The sequence below is a fragment of the Hemicordylus capensis genome, chromosome 6, assembly GCF_027244095.1.
Source record: "Hemicordylus capensis ecotype Gifberg chromosome 6, rHemCap1.1.pri, whole genome shotgun sequence".
NCBI lineage: Eukaryota > Metazoa > Chordata > Lepidosauria > Squamata > Cordylidae > Hemicordylus > Hemicordylus capensis.
In genome coordinates this window covers 112,447,491-112,468,514 of record NC_069662.1, presented here as the reverse complement: position 1 = coordinate 112,468,514, position 21,024 = coordinate 112,447,491, and the positions used below count along the sequence as shown (strand labels likewise).

The 21,024-nt window shown below is 40.8% G+C and overlaps 1 protein-coding gene across 3 annotated transcripts in view; it reads right to left on the bottom strand.

Annotated features, from left to right (window-relative positions):
- Nucleotides 1–19,084, bottom strand: part of SATB1 (SATB homeobox 1) — a 158,614-nt gene extending 139,530 nt beyond the window's left edge. Inside the window, exon 1 of one of the 3 annotated variants that reach the window (XM_053261230.1) lies at nucleotides 18,947–19,084. In XM_053261230.1, coding sequence (XP_053117205.1) covers nucleotides 18,947–18,950 — 4 coding nt within the window. In that variant the 5' untranslated portion in view covers nucleotides 18,951–19,084. Of the gene's footprint in view, nucleotides 1–14,390; nucleotides 14,409–18,946 lie in introns of those variants that run through there. The other 2 variants (XM_053261224.1, XM_053261232.1) reach the window with 2 other exon arrangements.
- Nucleotides 19,085–21,024: the final 1,940 nt, after the last annotated feature.

The window sequence follows — 21,024 nt, the reverse complement described above, 5'->3', positions numbered from 1 at the left end:
CTGTAATCTTAGGCATGTTTACTTGGGAGTAAGCCTCACTAAGTACATCGTGGGACATATTTCCAAGTAAGCATGCATAGGATGGTGCTACTGTCCAGAAAAGACAGAGAATGGCCCCTCCTGAAGAAGAGGGAACTGACAGAGAGTGACCCCCTGCCCTGGGTTGCACTTTGGGTTGCACTCCCAATGCTACCACCATGAGTGTTTCAATCCACTCCATCTATTGTTGCTGCTGCTGCTCAAGCATCAGCAGTTAGCTCATGAGTTCATCAGTCCATCGCTGTCACAAGCATTTCAAGTGGCAATGGAGGGATGAATGAGTAAGCAGCAGAGACAGGTGGTCAGAGTGCAGGGAGGTCAGCAAGTGTGCAGAGGATTGAAGTCACGGGGTAAGGCAAGGGGAAAGATGGAGGAGGGATGGTGTCAGTGAGCTCTGGTTCAGGGGCAGGGCCAGCAAGGTGGGTGGGTGGGGCACCTGGTCTCAAGTGGCCAATTTCATTGAGGTGCTGTTGCTCATCAGTCGGACAGGCCAAGAGCTTATCATGGTTCCTGCTGTTGCTACAGGATATTCCTACCTGCGGCCTCAAAAAAGGCTGTGTAGGTCAAATGTGGTCCACGGGCCTTATGCTGTGCAGACCTTGTCTATGACAATGGAGTAATTGTTACATTCCCCACCAATTGTTACATTCCCCACCATCAACCTGTTTGTTATAAAATACCAAATCTGCAACGTGTTAGGACTATTGGACACTGAGGTAGCCCTATGATAATCATGAATTCCTAAACTGCCTCCAACAAGGAGACTTGGGTATACATTTAAGACCTACAAGACCTCAACCACATCACAAAAACTGTTTCCAATAGCTCAGGAAAGGAATCTACTAGGCAGTGGAATGGTTGGCTGAATCCTTCTCTCTCTAGTTAGCCCAACTTCAGGTACAAGCACTCAATACAGATTTTTGCTTTTGTCCCAATGCACATCAAATTAAACTAACTTATATTGAAGTTCAATTGCCATTTTGTTTCCTACTCTTCCAGTCTGGAAAGCTCCTTTTGGAACATTTTGTATTCCAGCTGGATGTTGACCATTCTGAATAATTAGGTGCCATCTGCATACTCACCTTATTGCTTACCCCTGACTCAATATAATTTATGAATAATTTAAATAGCACCAGTTCCAACAAATCCTTAGGGGGGCCCTGCTTACTTAATTCCATTGTGAAAACTATTTATTCCTGTTCTTTCACCAGTTATTGAGCCAAAAGAGGACACATTGTATCCCATGTCTGCTAAGTTTACTTAGGAGCTTTTGGCAAGATTTCTTGCTAGAAGCCTTTTGAAAGTCCATCTATTAGCTTACTCTAATCTACATATTTTGGACACTCTCAAAGAATTCTAAAAGGTTGGTGATGCAGGACTTCCCCTAGATACTTCCTCAAGAAGTCTTATTCTTATACATGGTTTCATAATTATAGCTTGAATCATGCTTTCCACCAATCAGGGCTAGATTCAAGGTTGTGGGGCCCTTAGCATATGAGCACCAAGGGCCCCTTTCCCTTTGGGGGGTAGTTTTTGCCAGGGGGAATTAAGTAATGGTTTCCCCCACTTCTCATCAGTGAATGAGGGGACACACAGCACTGGTGACAGCAGCTTCCTTATCCTATTCTTCAAAGATGAGAAGAGAAAGAGCTGCTGCCCATGTACTCCCACCTTCACCAAGCAGATCCTTCTCCCAGCACCCAAGGAGGAGAGGAGAAAAAGTTCCTTCACCACTACCATGCCCGCCCCCCATTCACTGACTCAGAGGTGGTTTCTTCTCCTCCCCTTCCCATTGGTGAATGGGCTTCTCTCCTGAGGGCCCTGTGTCATTATTTTCCTGTGGGAATGGTAGGAGGAGGTATATAGCAGTGCCCTCAGTTTCTCATGTCACTGCTGCCTTTTCCCATTTGCCTCCGTATTTACAAATGCCCCCAGAGGCTGGGACATTCACACTGGTGGATGGGGAGGCAGGTGGGGTAAGGCAGTGGCAGCATAACAGATTTGTGATCACACACCTCCCAGCACCTTGCATATAGGTCCTGGTGTTTCAGGAGTTGGACCAGTGCCCAATTTAGCTCCCCAATGCCACTGATTTACCTTAGTCAGGAATTAGGCAGATAGATCTTTCATTTCCTGGCTTCTCCTAGAGCAGAGATTCTCGACGTTGGGTCCTCAGATATTATTGGACTTCATCTCCCATAATCCCCAGCCCCAGTGGCCTTTGGTTGGGAGTTATGGGAGTTGAAGTCCAATAACATCTGGGGACCCAACGTTGAGTATCCCTGTCCTAGAGTCTTCCTTAAAGCCTGGTATAACATTGGCTGCTTTGAACTTGTGAGCCTTACACAGAATCAGACCATCCAGCAAATTACTGTCTATTCTGATTGTAAATGGTCTTTCCCAACCCTATCTGGCTGTGCCAGGGACTGAAGCTAGGACCTTCTCCATGCAAGTCATGGAAACAAATCTACTATTGAGATATAACCCCTCAGTGGGGTTATACAATATAATCCTCAAGTAAAGAAACCAATATAGTGATGATTTACATATTTTTAGAAGATCAACCATTTCAGACCTGAGCTCCTAAGAATTCTCTGGATGGATGGATGCCATCCAGACCTAGTGACCAGTTAGCTGATCATTTGGTGGTTAGCCCTAGAACTTCTTCTTTGTATTTGGCCAGCTCTTCAAACATGCTCCCCTACAAAAGCAGCCCAGCCATGGGATCTGTCCAACACTTTCCTCAGAGAAGATACTTGCCAATAATTTATTCAGCTTCTCTAAATTCCTATCATCCTTCCATAACCCATTCACACCTCTGTGATCTAATGGTCTGACCACATTGCTTGCTGATTTCCTGCTTCTCATATATTTAAATACTTGTTCATTGTTTGTCTTGGGGTTTTTTCCTTTCTCTTGCTATGTTCTCATTGTATATTTGTTTAGGCAAAGTTAGTGCTCCTTTTTATTTTGCTCAAATAGTCAAGCTCTACTTTTAAAGTGATGCATCCTTGCATTTTATAGTTTTCTCATTAACCAAACTGGTATATTCTTAAGACTTGTTTGTACCTTTCCTGTTCTCTATATAAACTAGTTGAATTTCTATTATAGTGTTTTTAAATAGTGTAGTCCTGAAGACATTTGACCCTTCATTCTGACTATCCTTTCAGTTTCCCTTATTTTTTTTAGAAGAGTCCTCTTTTGAAATTAAATGTGATACTTTCTGGGCAATTTTGTGTCCGCATTTAAACATGGTAGTGCTATAGTCACTGGCCAACATCCAGACTAAACCTCCACCAGTTTTCTGCTGTGCAAGGGCATGATGTTTGATAATCTGTCCTTCCCTATGCAGCTGCCTGTGCCTCCTCAAACTATCTCCCTGGGCATCCCTCAACTGTCAGGGACATAGTTTTGGGAGGCAGAAGCAGCTGTAGAGGGAGATCACTGAACATTTTGCTCTGCCTTATGCAGCGGAACACTCTGAAACATCCACAGAGAGTTAGTCCAGGGCTTTACAAATACCAGACACCAAGGAGCCATGGCGCCTAGACTAGGATATTCAGAGGCAGAGTTATTCAGTAAAACAGGCAGCCCTGTTTCTGTTCTACTTATGTTACTTGCAAAGTAAAAGGAATAAAGAGAAGCCCATTTGCCCTCTGCACAACAATGTCAGTCACTAAGTCTGGTAATTGTTTGGCTCCTACATTTTCGGGCTGGCTCTTAGATCCAAATAATTTTGTCAAGGCCTGGGTCAGTCTGGATGTTGGCCACTGTTCTCAAACAGTTCAACAGCACTTACATCTTGCACCAAATCATAGGATCAAGTCGAAGGTCACCTCTTTACACTCAGGACCTCCCCTCTAGCCAGTCAGATAACTCACCATTCTAAAATACATTAATGTGTTGTATCCCAAAAATTTATGCCTTTGCTGAAAGTACATTTAATCCACCAATGTGAGGGTATTTTTCCTTTGGTGCATCCCTGGTTTCTTTCTCCATATCAAGATCACCCATAAACTGTTGATCAAAGAAGATAAACTTTAGGTCATTCTAAACATTACGTTCAACACATCTTTGAATCCCATGCTTGGAATTCTGCACATCTTGTTTTCAACAAATACTGTCCTCCAGGAACAAATAGCACTTGATGGTGGGTAGTTGTCACTAGGAAAACACAGGAAAAGGCTAAATCCATGTCCATGGACCACCACCCCAGGGCTGCATTTGACCAAAAACATGGAGAATCTCAACAATGTGCTTAGATGTCAGAAATGTGTTAGATGCCACATCTAATTTGACCCTATGCTCCCACTACTAAATTACCTTTGGGACCTGAGATTTCCACTTACACGGATTCTCTGGATAAGTTTATATGCCTTTTAAGTTTTCTGTTTTGTTTTGCATTTTTGCACTCTGCGCCATCTGACATATAGGGTAACATGACCCCCAGTACATCATTCCCTATAGATTTTAGATTAAAGGAGTTCCATATCCCACTGAGTTTTACTATTCCATCAGGTTTCCGTTATACCCATTATATCTATATTCTCGTTTACTACCAAGCACTCCAGTTGTCTCATCTCAGTCTGAGGCTTCTGACATTAGCTTTTAAACACTTATACATATATATCCTTTTCAAATGTGCATTGTGTTCAAATTAGAGACTTAAGTCCTGTTAAGGCACTGCTGTTTGTTTCTATATACTCGTTACCAAGTTCTCTATCCCCACTTTGGGGACTTAAACATTTAGGCCACCATATCAATTGGGCAAGTTGTCCCAGACAAGATTATTTCCAGCTCTTGTCAAGTGCCCAAGGCCTTGTTCTGTCCCTGGAAGACTTTCCACAACTACCATTTGGATTGAAAAGTAGGGTTCATGTTGAAGGAGCAGATGGAAGGAGCAATACTATGCACAGCCCTCTTCACATCAACAAGATAGGCCCAAAATCACTGTTGTACTTGTGTGACAATAAGGTTAAAATGCCATGGCCAAAACAGACCACAGAATGCTGACTAAGAACAGAATGCCAAATAGCTAGCACTAGTTCAACTGCTGATACAGTAGCGGATCTTTACAGGTATCCATAAGATTAGGCTGAAAAATCAGTTTCTGCATAATCATTGCTATTTTCAGCAACACATCCTTAGGAGCCTAATACTAAATGCAATTAAGCAATACAAGTAGTATACAAGTAATCTGAAATCTTTCCTCCAATCACATATATACTTAAAAGAGCTCTTGAATTGTTATAACCAACTTTTAAAAGAATCCAAAAAAATTAATAGCAACATCAGAATATTAGGTCAATAATCGAAGAAATGAAGTGTTGCATACTCTTGATGTTCCCCACCACCACCTATTGCTTCTTAGCTACCTGTTAACAGTGATAGCAGAGTCTTTTGGGGTAACTAATTCAGATAAAGAATACCTAATTTGAATAGTAATTAACTCGGATGGGTAATTAGAGATAGGATCCCATCAAAGGGGGATAGTTTTAAGATTTCCAAATTTAAGCATCTCTGTCTCCTTCAGGACAAATTCATGCTTATAGATGCAGCAGCCATGTTTGCTGCATGTACACCTGTTTGCTGGGGTGAGCATGTGAATTATGAAGAGGAGATGTGTATCTTCCAGCACTTGGTATACGGCATGTCAGTTGCTATTTTCCTTTCACACATTCGGCAAACAACAGTGTGAAGTGATCCCCAACACATAACACATACTTGAACCTAAGGAAGACTGATCCCCCTGACCATTATAAACCACTTACTGTAATATATATTCCATTGAGAAAATAGTATGCTATCCACTGATATTTTGACTGCTTTCTTATAAACTTTGTTATAAAAACTAAAGCTAAATCTAAACAAGACGGAGGTGCTCCTGGTCAGTAGAAAAGTCAATTGGGATAGGATAATTCAACCAGCTCTGGATGGGGTTGCACTCCCCATGAAAGAGCAAGTGCATAGCTTGAGGGTTTTGCTGTACACAGCTTGCTTTTTGGATGCTCGGGTGGAGGCAGTGGCCAGGAGTGCCCCAGCTGCAGCTCTTTCTCGTGAAGGCAGATCTGGCCATAGTTACCCATGCCTTAGTCACGTTGCAGCTGGATTAGTGCAATGTGTTTTACATGGGGCTGCCCTTGAAGACTATTCAGAAACTTCAGTTGGTGTAGAATGCAACTGCTAGGGTTCTCTATGGAACTGCTCGTTTGAAGCATATTACACCTATTTTGAAAGAGCAGTACTAGCTGCCAATTTGTTTCTGGATCCAATTCAAGGTGCTGGTTATTACCTTTAAAGCCCTTAACGGTTTGGGTCCTGGATACCTAAAGGACCGCCTGCTCCCAAGGGTTTCTACCCACCCACAAAGTTGTCAGAGAGCCCTTTGCTCCACGTGCTGACATTGAGAGAGGCCAAGTTGCTGTGCATGTGAGACAGGGCTTTCTCGGTTGTTGCCCCCAAGCTCTGGAATGCTCTCCCAGTGAATGTCCACTCTGACATCTGTGGCTGCTTTTAAAAAACAACTAAATACTTTATGTGTCCAGGCTTTTACCCCTTAGGGGCTGCTGGGTGTCTCAGCTTTCCTGCTTCTGCTTGTATTTATAAAGGGGTTTAGGGGGGCATGTTTTGTGGTTTTTATTGTTTAACTGGTAAGGTTTTAAATGTGATCTTTATGGAGTTTTACAGTATTTAAACTTTTGTAAACCGCCTTGGGATGCCTTATGAAAGATGGTATAAAAATGTATCTAATAAACATACACAAGAATAAAAGCAATATTGAGTAAAACTAGCTGACTCCGCACAGAGCAGAGGTCAGCTGTGTGGTAGTGCACTTAGCCTTTGGTCTCCTGTCGGGAAACTTTGGGCTTTCCTCTCCACGCCCCACTTGCTGCTTGGCTGTGTGTGTTCTCCCCATGTGCTCACCTGTTATTCCTGTTTGGCTTAGTCTTAGTCACTGCTTTTGCCCCTCACACTTCCTCGCTTGGACCCCCCACCCCCTCCTCCCTCTCTGTGCTGCAGATAGTGGTTTCTCCTTGGCCCCAGTGCGGGACATCCTGACATGCTGGCAGCAGGATGGGTGGAGAGGAGGGCTGCCCACCACCCTCTCTGAGGCTCCCTCTCTGCCACCTGGAGCCTGTTCTCCATGTTCCTCCCCTCACTTATTCACACTCGTCCTTAGTCGGTGCAAAGAAGGCACCGTTTTGTCCCGCTCACCCCTACCAGCCCCCTCACTTGGCCAAACTCTGCCACCTCCTTCCATTGTCCAATGTTCCAATCCTCCTCATCTTTCACTGCCACCAGCTCCAAGAGCCACCAAAGCCTCCCATCCTCCTCGCCGCCACCAGCTCCCTCACTTGGGCCACCACCTCCTGCCACCCATGCAGCCCCACCGCCTGCCCAAACTGCTTCCTCCTTCAGTCGGTCAAGCCTCGATCAATGGCGGCAGCTCCCTCAGTTGCTCACCGGCCAACCAACCTCCGCCTGCCAGGTGTGCGGCTCCACCACCCACCCAAACTGCCCACCTCCTCACGCAAGGCCGAGTCCACCGGCCGGCCAATTGCCTCCTGCTGTGTGCGTGGCTCCACTGCCCACCCAAACTGCTTGCTGCTCACATGTCTGGAACTCTCACGAGAGTTCCGCCATGCATGTGATTTCCGATGGAATGGCACGTCTAAGAGAAATAAGTATGTAGATGCTCTGTGCTGCAATCCTAAGCACATTTACTCAGGAGAAAGACCCATTGATACTAATGGGACTTACTTCTGAGTAAACATGCTTAGGGATTGCATTGCAAGTCTATGTTCATTTCCTCAAAATCACTCATGTAAAATACAGTGAGCTGAGCAGTCGTTCAGGTTCAGTTCCTCTTTAAAACTCTTCCCCTACAGGAAAACTTAAAAATGATTAGCATTTTCCCAAATGCATATTAAAATAAATGTTTTGGTATTTTGAGGTTAGGTATGTTGGAGATTTCTCTCTGTGCCATTCATGAGTGGTGATTTGGTTTAAAAGCAAATAATTCAGGGAAAGGTATTTTCTTTCACTGAAGACAATACAGCAGCCACCATAAAATTTAATTTCAAATATCAAATGTATACTGTAAATACACATTTTGAGTTTAAAGTGAAATATTTAAAGGAGAGATATTGTTTATTTAATACAACTCAATCCAATTGCATACTATAATACAAAAATGTTTGTTTCTGAAATACAAAATATTCCTGAATAGTCTAAATAGTAACTATGAAATTGTATTTAAAATCATATTATATGCCTGTGTGTGCACACAAGTTTAATGCACATTTATGGGGGGGGGGATTAATGCATTGAAGTTAAGTGTATTATAGCTGTTTGATCTCCAGCTGCAAGTAATTCATAGCGGTTTTTGCGTTGTAGGAAGCCTACAACTCTTTTCTCATTTCTTTATTCAGATCTGTATTCACCTTTTCCCAGACAAAACTTACAAGACTACCCAAAACAAGCTGTTGCTGCAAGCAAAACCTAAGGGTGCCAGTTTGCATTCTGCTCCCTTTAAGTTGAATGATAGCTTTAACCTAAAGATTAAATCAAGAATCACAGCAGGTATACCACAATAGTTACTTGATGTAGATATACATTAATGTAAGTTTCAGCAATAAATAAAGCTGTTTGGTGGCTGAAATCCTGTGGAATTCTTGAGAGTGCTAGTCTAAACATTCCACAGAATTGCAAGTAGAATGTAGGTAGCATACTATCCTACTTAATTAACTAGAATGATCTCTAGCAAATCTGTGTTGCTGTCATGGAATACAAGTACTGTTTTGTTAAGTCAAATAACATTCTGTTTAGATAATTTCTGAATGTATTTCTGTCTTAGCAATCTACATAATATGTACAAATGCATAAGCATGCATTTTGCAGCTACACACACAGGTCAGTGCTATCCCGCTGCAATATCACAGGGATGTCTGTTAAACTGCGCACTGTTAAGCTGCAAGTGCCACATTATATGCATTATATTATATAAGTATTTTCGCAAGCCACCATACTGACCCCAAAGTCAGTATGAGACCATTAAATATAAAGAGAATAAGAAGGCATGAAGAACAGGTAAAAGTGAATTTTTGTAAGGGAAAAAACCTCACAAAGATATAAGAAAAGCTGTAAGCTACGTTAGATGTTTATCTATACATAAGAGACAGGTGTTGCACAAACAGGAAAAAAAAAATCATGAAGCCAAACGAGAAAATTTTAACTCCCAACGTCCATCTGTTAAATTTGAATTCATGCATAATTGATTATCCATGACTGATAAGTTCTTTTCTTTATTCCAGTATCCTAACACAGGTGTTTAAACATTACAAGTTAAATCACCATTAAAAGAGGAAGGTATCTAAGAAACTATAAGAGCAAGATAAGGATTAACAAACAATAAAATGACTGATCATTTAATAGAGGTGACCCAAGTTTAAGAGATTTTGAAAACACATGGATATTAAATATTAATAACCTATTCTGTTATTGTAATAATAAGGTTAAGTAAGCTTCTCCATACTAAAAAGGAAAGGGAGGTTTTAAAAAGTATGAATATGTGAAAGAGACATAGAGATGAGAAGCAAAGGCTCAGGGAAAATGTGTCAACAATAAACAAGAGGAAATGAGAAAGAAGGAAAAGATGAAGGTGGAAACTAATCTCTGTGTGTCATTATGACTGCCAGAGTACTGCCAAAGAAGCAGCATCCTTTTATTTCAATTTTAATCATTTCTGAATTTTAATACCCTGCTCCTTTTGTAATTCTCCTGGCATTCCCCATATGCATCCACCCCAGCCAAAACACCAGTGTAAATTAAATGGCACACAAACCACACCACTGATGTAGTTCTCCCAATCAGGTGACCAAACGCAGAAAAGGTAAGTCTGTTTAACGTCCCTATGGTCTACTAGCCAATTAACTGACTTTGTATTCCTCACTTTCTTTAATTTTAAAAAGGCCAGCCGTTAACATGCATAGCTGTTCATAAAAATAAATAAATAAAGCAAGCCAGTAGTAATACAATAATCAGTGACCATCAGGGCCTGGAAAAATGAGTTTGCTCTCACTGGCACTAAGGAGCATCACATGATTATTTAATTACAGCTCTAATTTTTGTCTCATGGATGGCAACATATCAACAATTAATAGGGCAAATAGAGGAGACTGCATTTTTAAAGAGATAGAATCTATATATGAAATACTGCCTAGAAATACAGCAGGAGGATTCTGGGGAATATTTTTCTGCATGCCAGAAATAGTTTGATGTGTTTATGCAACAAATACATATGTGTGAGCACTAGATTCATTCTGCTGATATATTTTGTTTATAAAAGGTCTCTAGACAAGATGTTACCAAATGAATATAAAATTGTAAAGTATACGTAATAGTTGCATCAAACGTCATACAACAGCCATTTCCTTCATTGAATGAATAGCTCAAATACAGCAGGTGATGAGATTACAGTTTCAGTAGAAATGAAACCATATGGTTCCACAAAAATCACACCTTGAATTGCACCTAGAAAGTTCTAGGAAGCCAGTGCAACCTTTGGAGTACAGTTCCACTCATCTTGTCAGCAGCTGAGCCATCTTTCAGCCTCAAAAACTAAGGACAGTTGTATATAAAATGTAATACAACCATCACACTATGACATTATGAAAGTATAGATGGCAATTTCTCAATTTCCACTCAGAAACAATAGGTCACAGTTCAACGGGTGAAAAGCATTCCTAACTACTGTAGTGCAGGGCCAAGGTCAACATCAAGGCTACAAATCCAAAATAGAAAAGAAGCCAGAATCTATCATCCTCACTCTCCAGTTGAAGTCACAAGCCATCTCTGCCTTGTCTGAACTGAGATAGTGATATCACATCATGGGGAGGTCTAAACCAATATCTTCATGTATTTGGACAGTTAGAAGGTACACAAAAAAGGATATGCACACTAAAAGAGTAAACCGATGAGTTATAGGTGCCTGATGTGGCTTTTCTGATGCTGGAGGATGTTGCAAACACAATACTTTGAAGACTGACAAGCTAAACTCTTAATTTAAAAAAAACTAGCATCCATTTTTCTACGGTAGTAGCTGTAACACACATGCACACACAAGCATCCCGGTGTTAAGCCATGTACATACTGGTCAGAGAGAGAGAGAGAGAGTATTCTCTGCTTTTCAAAAAATGCAAGGCAGTTAATAAATAAACAACATACCATTCCATTAAGAAGTTAGCGGGCAGAATAATGTATTAGATAGAAGAGCAAAACTAAAATCTAGCTCTGTTTCTTTACTCTATTTTTTTAAAGCACAAAATACTGCCCTAATATATGAATAAAGAACTCCCTTTGAGTCTCAAACCAATATGATCTCAGTGATACGCATCATAATTAGGATCATACTTAAGAAAAGCTGTAGATATTTATGGATACAGATTAAACTTTAAATTAAATAAATAAATAATATAAATAAAGCAAATATCTTGATTTGCTTGGAATGATAGTCAGTCACTCTCTCCATTAGAATCACCAAAATGATACTGGCTGTCATGAGGAGGAAAATTACTCAAAGTAGTCCCATTGAAATTAAAAGGAAAAGTTAGCACATCCTTTTAATTTCAATGGTACCACTATGAATAATTGTCCTCATCATGTTAGCCACCGTGTATAAACTAAGTACTTTCCCTATCACCTCTCATCAAAATCTAAAGGATTATTTCACCAGTGCGGGACATAGTTTGGGAATTACAAATATCTTATTAGTTGGTGGATGCTAGAACTCTAGAATTATGTGTACTCTTAAAATTATGGAATATCACATGGGATAGGTTTTTAGCCTCCATCCAATATATTTACAAGGCATACAACAAACCAGTTTTCCAACGGAATGTTTTACAGGTTTCAGTGAGACCACTGGACTACTCACAAATATGTGGCTTATGCAGTGTGTTAGCATTACCAGAGGGGGGGGGGGAATGCCTCTTGGAATTGAGAAAATCCATCTGAAAAGTGTATTTTAATTGTTTTGATCAAAGGCAAAGATGTTCATGTAATCTCTTTTAAAAAGCAAACAATTATAACACTATATAGGTAATTATTTTTATGTGATAATATCTCTGACAAGCTCTGTGGCTAACATCCCCATTCTAACCATATTTATTCAGAAGTCAGTCCTACGGGACTTACAAGTAGGGAGGATGCTTAGGATTGCAAATTTTGTTTGTGTATGTAGCAGCAGCAGCTCTAGGGTTTTATGGCACAAGGGCAGTTCACTATAACTATCAGACTTAATTAAAAGCAAAAAGAGAGCAGGAGAAAGAGTGTGCGGGAGGTCAACAACTTATAAGGATAAACATACATCCTATATAAACATTCAAATTTTAAAATCGAGCCGATAGAATTTTAAAGTAAAATGATGTGTTGCTGTAGCAGTTTTACTAGTGGTTTCCATCTATTTTACCAGAGCTGCAACTTGAACTTGGCAGGTCTGTTTTGCTGTGCTGCCTATCAGTTGTAATCCTGTTTTAAAAGGCAACTACTTTATACTGGATGCATATAATCACATATACATAGGTATCCTGTAGTAATCACAATGCTTCCAGCATGGCCACTACATAGGTAAGTTATCTACCCATCATACTAGCGAACCGGTGCTGCCTCCCCAATGAGTGCTACACTGGTTCAAAGTTCTGGGTAGGCTTGTGTTGCTAGAGGCCACATGGTGCAGCTGTGAAAGCATACCATTTTACACACTTCTATGCAAGAATAGAGCTCATGGGATTATGGCTATACAGCTGATAAGCACAAGATATTATTTATAGGGCTGTGAATCCTCAAAAACAAAACTGAAATTTTAAAACGTATAAGGTGCATTTAATTGTTTTTGAGACTTTTTGAAGGAACCTTTCTCATAGGCACAAACGCCTTTCTACTATCGTACACTGTAAGCATTTTCAGTTATTATTTGTCATGTTACAACTGGAAACACTAAACACTTTTCTGTTAATGAGTTCGGATCTGTTTGTCACAAGTGATTCTCTTCATATATAGCTATACTGGGAACACAGATTTTGCATACTCTAACCACTGAGAAATGTTCTCATTTGCAAAGAAAATCTTTACACCTAAGGTTCTATTTCCATAATTATGACAACAATATTTTGCACTTACACAGCAGTGTGCTTTTCATTCCAGAGACCTATGAACATATCTCAGATAGAATGTATACAGGTAGTTATGTGAAGTCAAACTAGTAATAAATGTTGTCTCCAGTGTTACCCGGCCCCCTGGGAGGCAGAGTAAAAAGCACTCAAGGGATACACACAGGCTGTTTTAAGAGTTGTATTTAGCGCATCCAAAAATAAATTGCTTTCCAAGATTACCACAGTGAGTAAGAGACACAGCTTAGTATGTGGACCTTTAGCGTGACCATTAGAAATTAATAAAGGTATGAGATCTAGTGACAGAGAGATTAAGAGTTCCTGTATGTCCATTAAAAAAAATAGCAGATCTGCACAATCTCCATCAGAGTTGTGTTGGCCAAGCCTTGATATGCCAAGGGAAGAGAAGAATTTTAGATTTAAAGCCCTTGAATTTGTGCAATGCCATAAATGGATGAAAAACAAAACAAAAAACCTTAGAAGCCTGGGGTAGCATCACTTCATCTCACTGGTGAACACTATGTTCCACAGATATATAATTCTGATGGTAACATCTCTACATATGCTTAATAACTCATATCTTATAAAGCAATTCAATTACTGGCATTTGTGGAAACACAATCAGGGTTATCAATACACTGATAACCTGAAGTGTTGCGTAAACTGATTAAAAATATACTAAAACAATGTAATTGCTTCCAGATATTCCTGAGAGTTTATATGCAGATTTAACACATTTAGTCTGCCCTAGAATAATTATATCCACACAAAAAGTGTAGATGTACAACAGTATGTACTTGTGGCATAATCCATCGTTCTATACAAAATGCACTATCACTGCTATCATTGCAAGTCTCTCAGATAAAATTTTCAAAGATGCAAGTTGATTTGTATCTGGAATTACTCCTGATGTATCTTATAAATCTAAAAACATTATCTGACACAACTAAGTGAAGTAACTAGTCTCAATATACATGCCTAGGCTATCATAAGTATTTGTGATAATGTAAAAAAACCAAAAACACCTCCATATATTGATCTGTAAGTATCATATATATTAGACAACCACCATGATCAGTCAAACACATTACTGTAGGCATGCAGTAGTCTAATCAGGAGGGAAATTATTATAGTCTACTAATAACAAGGTAGCACAATTAGAAAAGTGACCATTGCACTAACCTTTCTTGTGTATTTTCAAAGTGCTAATAGGTCTTTACATCCTGAAAAAATGAAATTAAAGTTTGTCTTGCAAATTTGAAAATAGAAAGTTCCTAAACGAACTTCCAAACATTTATTTCTTCTCCTTCTACTTATCTTTACATTCCATGCTATTTTCACTATTATCTTCCTATTTGCTGCAAATAATGAGTCTGAGATTGAGATATATGTAATGACTGGATATGGAATGAGGAACATACTTTACAGCAAGTTCCAAAATTTAAGTTATGTTAAAGCAGGCCCTTTTAACTTATTCAACAAATTTGTAAACTGTAGAAACTTTGTAATAAGTGAAGCTGTTTAAAATGCACTAGACTTCATGGTGACAGATTTGCTGAACATTTTTTTCTTCACATACACATATGTGCTTTCAGTTATTAATAATACACTTCTGCCCTTATCTTCAACAGCTCGAATATACACGATCTGCAACTTGCTAGGCATACTATTATTCAGAAACAGCATTTTTACCCTGTGAAGCATACCATGTAAAATTAGTTACTGCTTCTTTAAAACCAGCTTCAGCACTGCACAAAGCAGCATGGAATCTTCCTATGAGTTGCTCCTGGTCCAAATGATAAAAACTTTTTCCATACACTAATAAGGAAGCTGCAGTTGCCATGGATAATGCTGCCAGGTAGATATTAAAATGGAGACAGAGCCATTATTTAGTGGAGACAGGGATATAAATACATGCACTCACTTATAAACTGGTATTTACTTCATGAAAGTAAGTAATATTTTTCCTTTGATTGCTGTGCTGTCAGCTTAATGCAGCGTAAATAAAGAGTAAGTGCATGATGACTTTAAGTCCAAAGTGTTGATTTAAGAAAGGGAACAGATTATTGAAGTCTTGTGCCCATTACAGTAAAATTGAATTTACAGTTAAGAGGGAGATATACCCTTGTATTCTAGATATATAACATTTCTGTTGATGAAGCCAACATGGTCAAGAAGGCCAACAAAATAATCCAACTATATCAAAACCATTCATTTTAGCAACTTATACCATCATTTAATGAAATAAAAGATTTCTAATAGTCTTTAATTTCAACCACTGCCTAGTTTCTTCTTGAATATATGACACAATAATCACTGTACAGTAATGATGTTTGCAGTGATATACAGAATTGCATATATGATGAATTGCTTCATCAATGGAAATATGCATTTTGATAAATCAAACCTGAGAGGAAAAAACTCCAGCTGCCTGGTTGCCCAGGTGCCTAAAGTTTTTTATGCTAGTATCTTAAAAATAGAAGTATTTTTACAGCTCTGTTCCGGGAGAAGTTGGTGCTAAACATTTGATATGGTATTTATAAATATGAAATATTTAGCCAGACCTGAATATAGTCTACACACACACAAATACTGAGTAATCAAGGATCTTTAAAGGTGCTTTAAAAATCTGCATTCAGTTTAAAAGGGGGGGGAGTTTAATGCTGAACAAAATGTTTAACTAACATGTGAGCAAAGACATATTTGTAAAATTAATAGTAGTACCCATTCTCAAACACAGTATGAACATTGTGCACATAGCCTAGCCATTCTAGAAATGTATCTACAGTAATATTTTCTAATAGAGATACATTTAACATATGTTACTATATATTAATAAGTTCTTTCTCACATAAAGCATTAAATATTAATTAATAATATAACAATAATTGTATGGTCTTCAGTTTTGCTTTTTATTAAATTCTTGCAAAACTTTGTCAAGGAATTAGAATACTTAATATATTTTGCTTCTGGTTTTGAGAACTACACTTTTAAATGCAGAAATTGAAAGTACACATATTTAATAACTTCTAAGAGATGTAGGTTTTTTCTACATTAAAGATAAGCACTTCTGCACTTTGAAGGGGCATACTTGCTTATATGTCATTAGGGATTTGACATTACAGCAACACTGTGATCTTTTGCAAGTTTTGCTTAACAATAACTGTAAACACAGGATTTCCTCTAATAATTCAAAACAGGTGTTTGTCAGCTGACCTCATGAGCCTATAACACAAACCATAACTCCACATGCCAAAACCATTTCCCTATGTCATATTCCAATTCAGAATTTATGTAATAGTACATTTTCTCTGTCAGATAGTATCTTTACTGAATACAGGGTGATTTTACTGACATAAGTGGGATACCGAACTTATTTTTCTTGTTAAATAAGTCCTCTAAGAAAACCCTCTAAGGAGTTACTTTGCAATTTAAAAGATCAATAGTCACGCATATGAAAATGGAAAGTTCTTTTTTAGGCCTCATGAACAGAACACATTCCATTTACATGTTTTAGATCTAATAAACTCATTTTACATACAAATAATGATTGTACATTATACATCTTAACTTGTTGGAAAGAGAAGAAGAATGAATCTATTATATGAATAACCGTACTGGCTTTGAATATGTTCTTATTTTTTAATTGGGATTTTTTCATTCCAAGGGAAAATATTCTTTAAAATATTTTTGGTTCATTAGCTGTGGTGATCTCAGTAGCTGATAAGTAACATTATTTGTATGTTGTAACATGCTACATGCAAACAGATCTGCATATGCAGACTTGTGCTTTCCTGTACATTTGCTTTTTATCTCTCTTGTCCTTCAGTTTTGTGTATGTGTTATCACTTCCAAATGATAGGTGATGTATTTGAAACGCATAGATTGAACAAATTAAAACAGCAAGATGTAAGCATATTAAGCTATATTCATGCCATTGTGAAAGATGAATATTATTTCCCATGTTTTGTTTAAAGCAATGGTCCAAATTAAGACATCATCACCACCCCCAATATCTGGTGGTGATTTTAAACACTCTTGAAGAGACAGCAAAATACCCAGTCAATTCCTTTTGCCAACTAAAGTTGGAATTTTACACATATTGTAACCTTTCCTAACAATGTGAGAAAAACAGAGTAAAGATATTAAATTTGTTTCACAACAGATGCTTAGGTTGTTAATATTTAAGATGTCTATTCATGCTATTCCTGTCTGCACATTTGTCAAAAATGTAAGCTTGAATGCTAATGTTTGCCAGCAGACTGGAGCAGACAAGTATCTGAATGTACTAGACCAAAATAATACTCAGGAGAAATAAAGAGTGGCTCCTAAATCATATCCTTTAGTAACACACACAGCAGAATAAAGATCTGTTAGTACATCATATGTTTGAACCATAGAATTCTTTACTCTGAAGTTATGGATGCTTTGCCCAATAAATTCACAAGTAAACTGACCTGAATAAACCTGTAAACTGACCTGAATAAAACTTCTTACTGAAGGTAAGAAGGTAGAGACTAATAATCTAAAGGTTAAAGATTTCTCTGCCACTAAAACAGAAACTTTAGCTCAAGCACAAGTGGGAAAGAAGTTAGTTGTCAAAGCTTTTCAAGGACAGAACTGAAAAGCCAGGGGGTTTTGCAGACACATCAAACTCTGGCTTGGGCTTTAAAGAAAACCTAATTACGACGATGGATCACAATGTCTGTCTGAAGTGACTCTGGGTCTGTGTGGCCAAAGACGGAGGAAAAGAAGAACCCAGAGTCCTAGGAACGTGACTTTTGGTGGGACATTTCAACTGAGCCAGGCGAACCAGCGGGCCCCTCAGAGGAGATCTCTCCCCTCTCAATCCCGCAAGCTTAGCTACAGGTTAATATCAAAAGGAAATTGCGTTTCCTCTCTGGCTCCTTTGATGCCGCCTCAGGGACCACCCAGTTCTAAACGCAGGATACTTTGCCAGGGAACGGCAAAAGGACCTCACGCGGTGAGAAAGAAACACACCTGTGGGAAGCCGCCTCCCTAAGGTCACTGGCAGGCCACTTGACCCCCTGCTGAGAGAAACTCTGCCCTTCCCACCAATAAGCACCGAGAGGTTGACCTCTTCCCGATTCGGCGTCTCCACCGTCTCCCTCCACCCCTAGCAACGCGCACACGACCAGACTTAAAAAAATAAATAAATAAACCACCACCACCACCCCAAAAAACCCCACACGACCTCTCTCTCATACACTCACATTCACGCCATGCCTGCACAGCTAAGCGTGGTCTTCCTCGTGCCTCTTCCTCCACCTCCCCAGCCCGGCGCCCTCCTTCCATCCCGCACTCATCTGGCGGCACTGCTTCCCCAAAGCTAGAGAACTTTTACGCTTCTCCTGAACGGAGCCCACTTTTGCATGAAGGTTAGAAGTTGAGCCAAACTTTCTGGGGACCTCGCTTGCTTACAACTTTTGGGCTAGGGAGCAGGTGCCTGCTGCTGCGCGCACGGAAGTCACTTGCCAAGAAGATCAACCCCGACAGCGCTTGGGCGTTTTTGTTTGTTTTAATAAAGTCAAATCAAATCTCTGCCTGAGTCTGACTGTGAAATTCTATTTAACGCATAAAAAAAGAAGAAGAGCATAGCCCGCACCCGTCCAGATGACCCTTTCCCACTAAGTCACACAGGACCCCAAAGACGAAAACGATGTGTCAGTGTGGCTGAGGCAAAGGAGGAAAAAAGAAGGCGAAGGAGACCAACTCACTCATTAGAGCGCAGCGAGAGGGCGGGCGAGGCTGGGCGACACCTTCAGCTTCCCAGGCGCCGGCGAAGTTAATTGCACTGAACTTCAAGTTGTCTTTTCACCCATCAGGAGTGGGCGTTTAAAGGAAGGAGCGCGAGGGAGGAGGGGGCCCCTCCACACCACCACCACCACCACCACCCTCCCTCCCTCCCTCCTTCCCCCACTCCTGAACTGCCTGGCAGGCGGCGACTGAGCAGAAGAGAGGAGGAAGAAGACGACGAGAAGGCGGCGCCCGCCCGCCTGCCTTTTCCACCCTCCCGTCAGACACGAGGGCAAGCGAAGTGCCCAAAGCGGGGCTTCTCTCTGCAGTTCAGCCCTGACAGCGAGGACTTTCTCTCTCTCTCTCTCTTTTCTTCTTGGGCGATGCTTCGGAGCTGGAACAGACAAGGGAGGCTTGGCCGGGGCTGTCTGGCTCGCTGGCTCTCCCCCTTGCGGAGGCTGCCCACGTTGGTGCAGAACAGAAGGCGAAGAGAAGCTGCCGCTGCTGCCGCCGCCACTCTCCGGGCTGGCGCGAAGGAAAAAACTGCGCGCGGGTTCCGAGGAGCGAGAGGAGACGGGTTGCCTGGCTGGAGGGCGGTGGGCTCGCGCCTGCCTGTGTCCCCCGCCAGCCCTTCTCCTTGTCTGCTTTCGTCTCTCGCCTCTTCTCCCTTCTCGCCTCTCCTCAGGTTTTTTGGGGGGCTGCTTTTGGTGGTGGGAAGAGTGGCTGGTGTGTGCGCGCCTATCTCTGCCTCCCTCGCCGCCCCGGGGAAGGAGGAAGTCAGGTGAGACACACACAATTCCCTCCCAGTCCCTGTGCGACGGGTAGGAGCTAATCACTGTTGTTGGGCTTGTGTTGTTGTTGTTGTTTTAAATGCTATTATCTTCCCTTCCCCCTCTCTTCCTATCTCTCCCCCCTCCCTCCGTCCTTTCTAAATACTACTCCCCCCTTCACTCCCGGAGAGCAGCGCCCCGCACAGGAGCACCAGGCGCACTAGGGCTGCTCTGTCCCCCCCCCACCTCTCCTTCCTTCCCTCTCCCCCCCACTTTCCATATATCCCCCCTTTCCCCCCCCCCCCGGCTCGTTTATTTCAATATTTATACACCACATGCTTGGCTGTCAGCTGCTGCTCACTTCAAACCCAAGATTTTTTTGGTTGTGTTTTTTTTAAGGATGTGCGACGAGGAGGGCAGTTTCGAAAAAGGATCGAACAAAGGTGATCAATATTTTAAGGCTCAGAAGGGACCGGAGAAAAAGGAAAGGATCCTGGATCGTTTCCCACCCCTCCCTAACAAGCCCCCACTCCTCCCAACGGGCCGTGGACACTCACGACCCCTTGCTCCGATGGCTGAGACTTGGGTTCAGAAAGAGAGAGAGGGAGAAAGAGAAAGCTAAGGGGAAACTTCTACGCACATCAATGGAAGGTGTGTGTTGCTGGGCAGACCAGAAGCGAGCATACTGGCGTCTCTTTGAAATCTGGACCGGCTGCCACAGAAGCCAGCTAACGTTTTACATAAAATGGGAGGGGGAGCGGCTTAAACTGGGGTTTGGGGAATCGTATCTGTCTGTCTGGCACTTCACAGTACCACTTCGTAACCTCGATTGAAGGTATTCGAGTAGCAGCAACGGGGTGGTTCTTTCTCCGCGCTTGATTCTGTAGACTTACAGTGCCTTCCTTCCCCTTTGCGTTTTTGAATTTCTCTCAGTGTAAACTGGACCTCGGAGATGGACTTTTAAACATCTTCTTTTCTTTCTTAGCCGGAGCCCTATACAGTGGGTAAGCAAAGTTCTTGGAAAGTGAGCCTGGAAACTATCCCAGCCCCACAAACTCAGAGGACTGCTTGCTTTCCTCCAGATGGTTATTAGAGAACTTACTGTAAATTGATCTCGTTTCATTCTTTTTCTTTTAATTTTTGATTACATCTAATTCTTGAACAGCAAATACAACTCTAGACATATTTTGAAATGAGAACAATGCCTGGGAAATTATTATGGCGGCACACCTTTTCTTAATAACTTGGTGTCATTTTGTGCTATATCTTGGGATTATTATTAATTATAA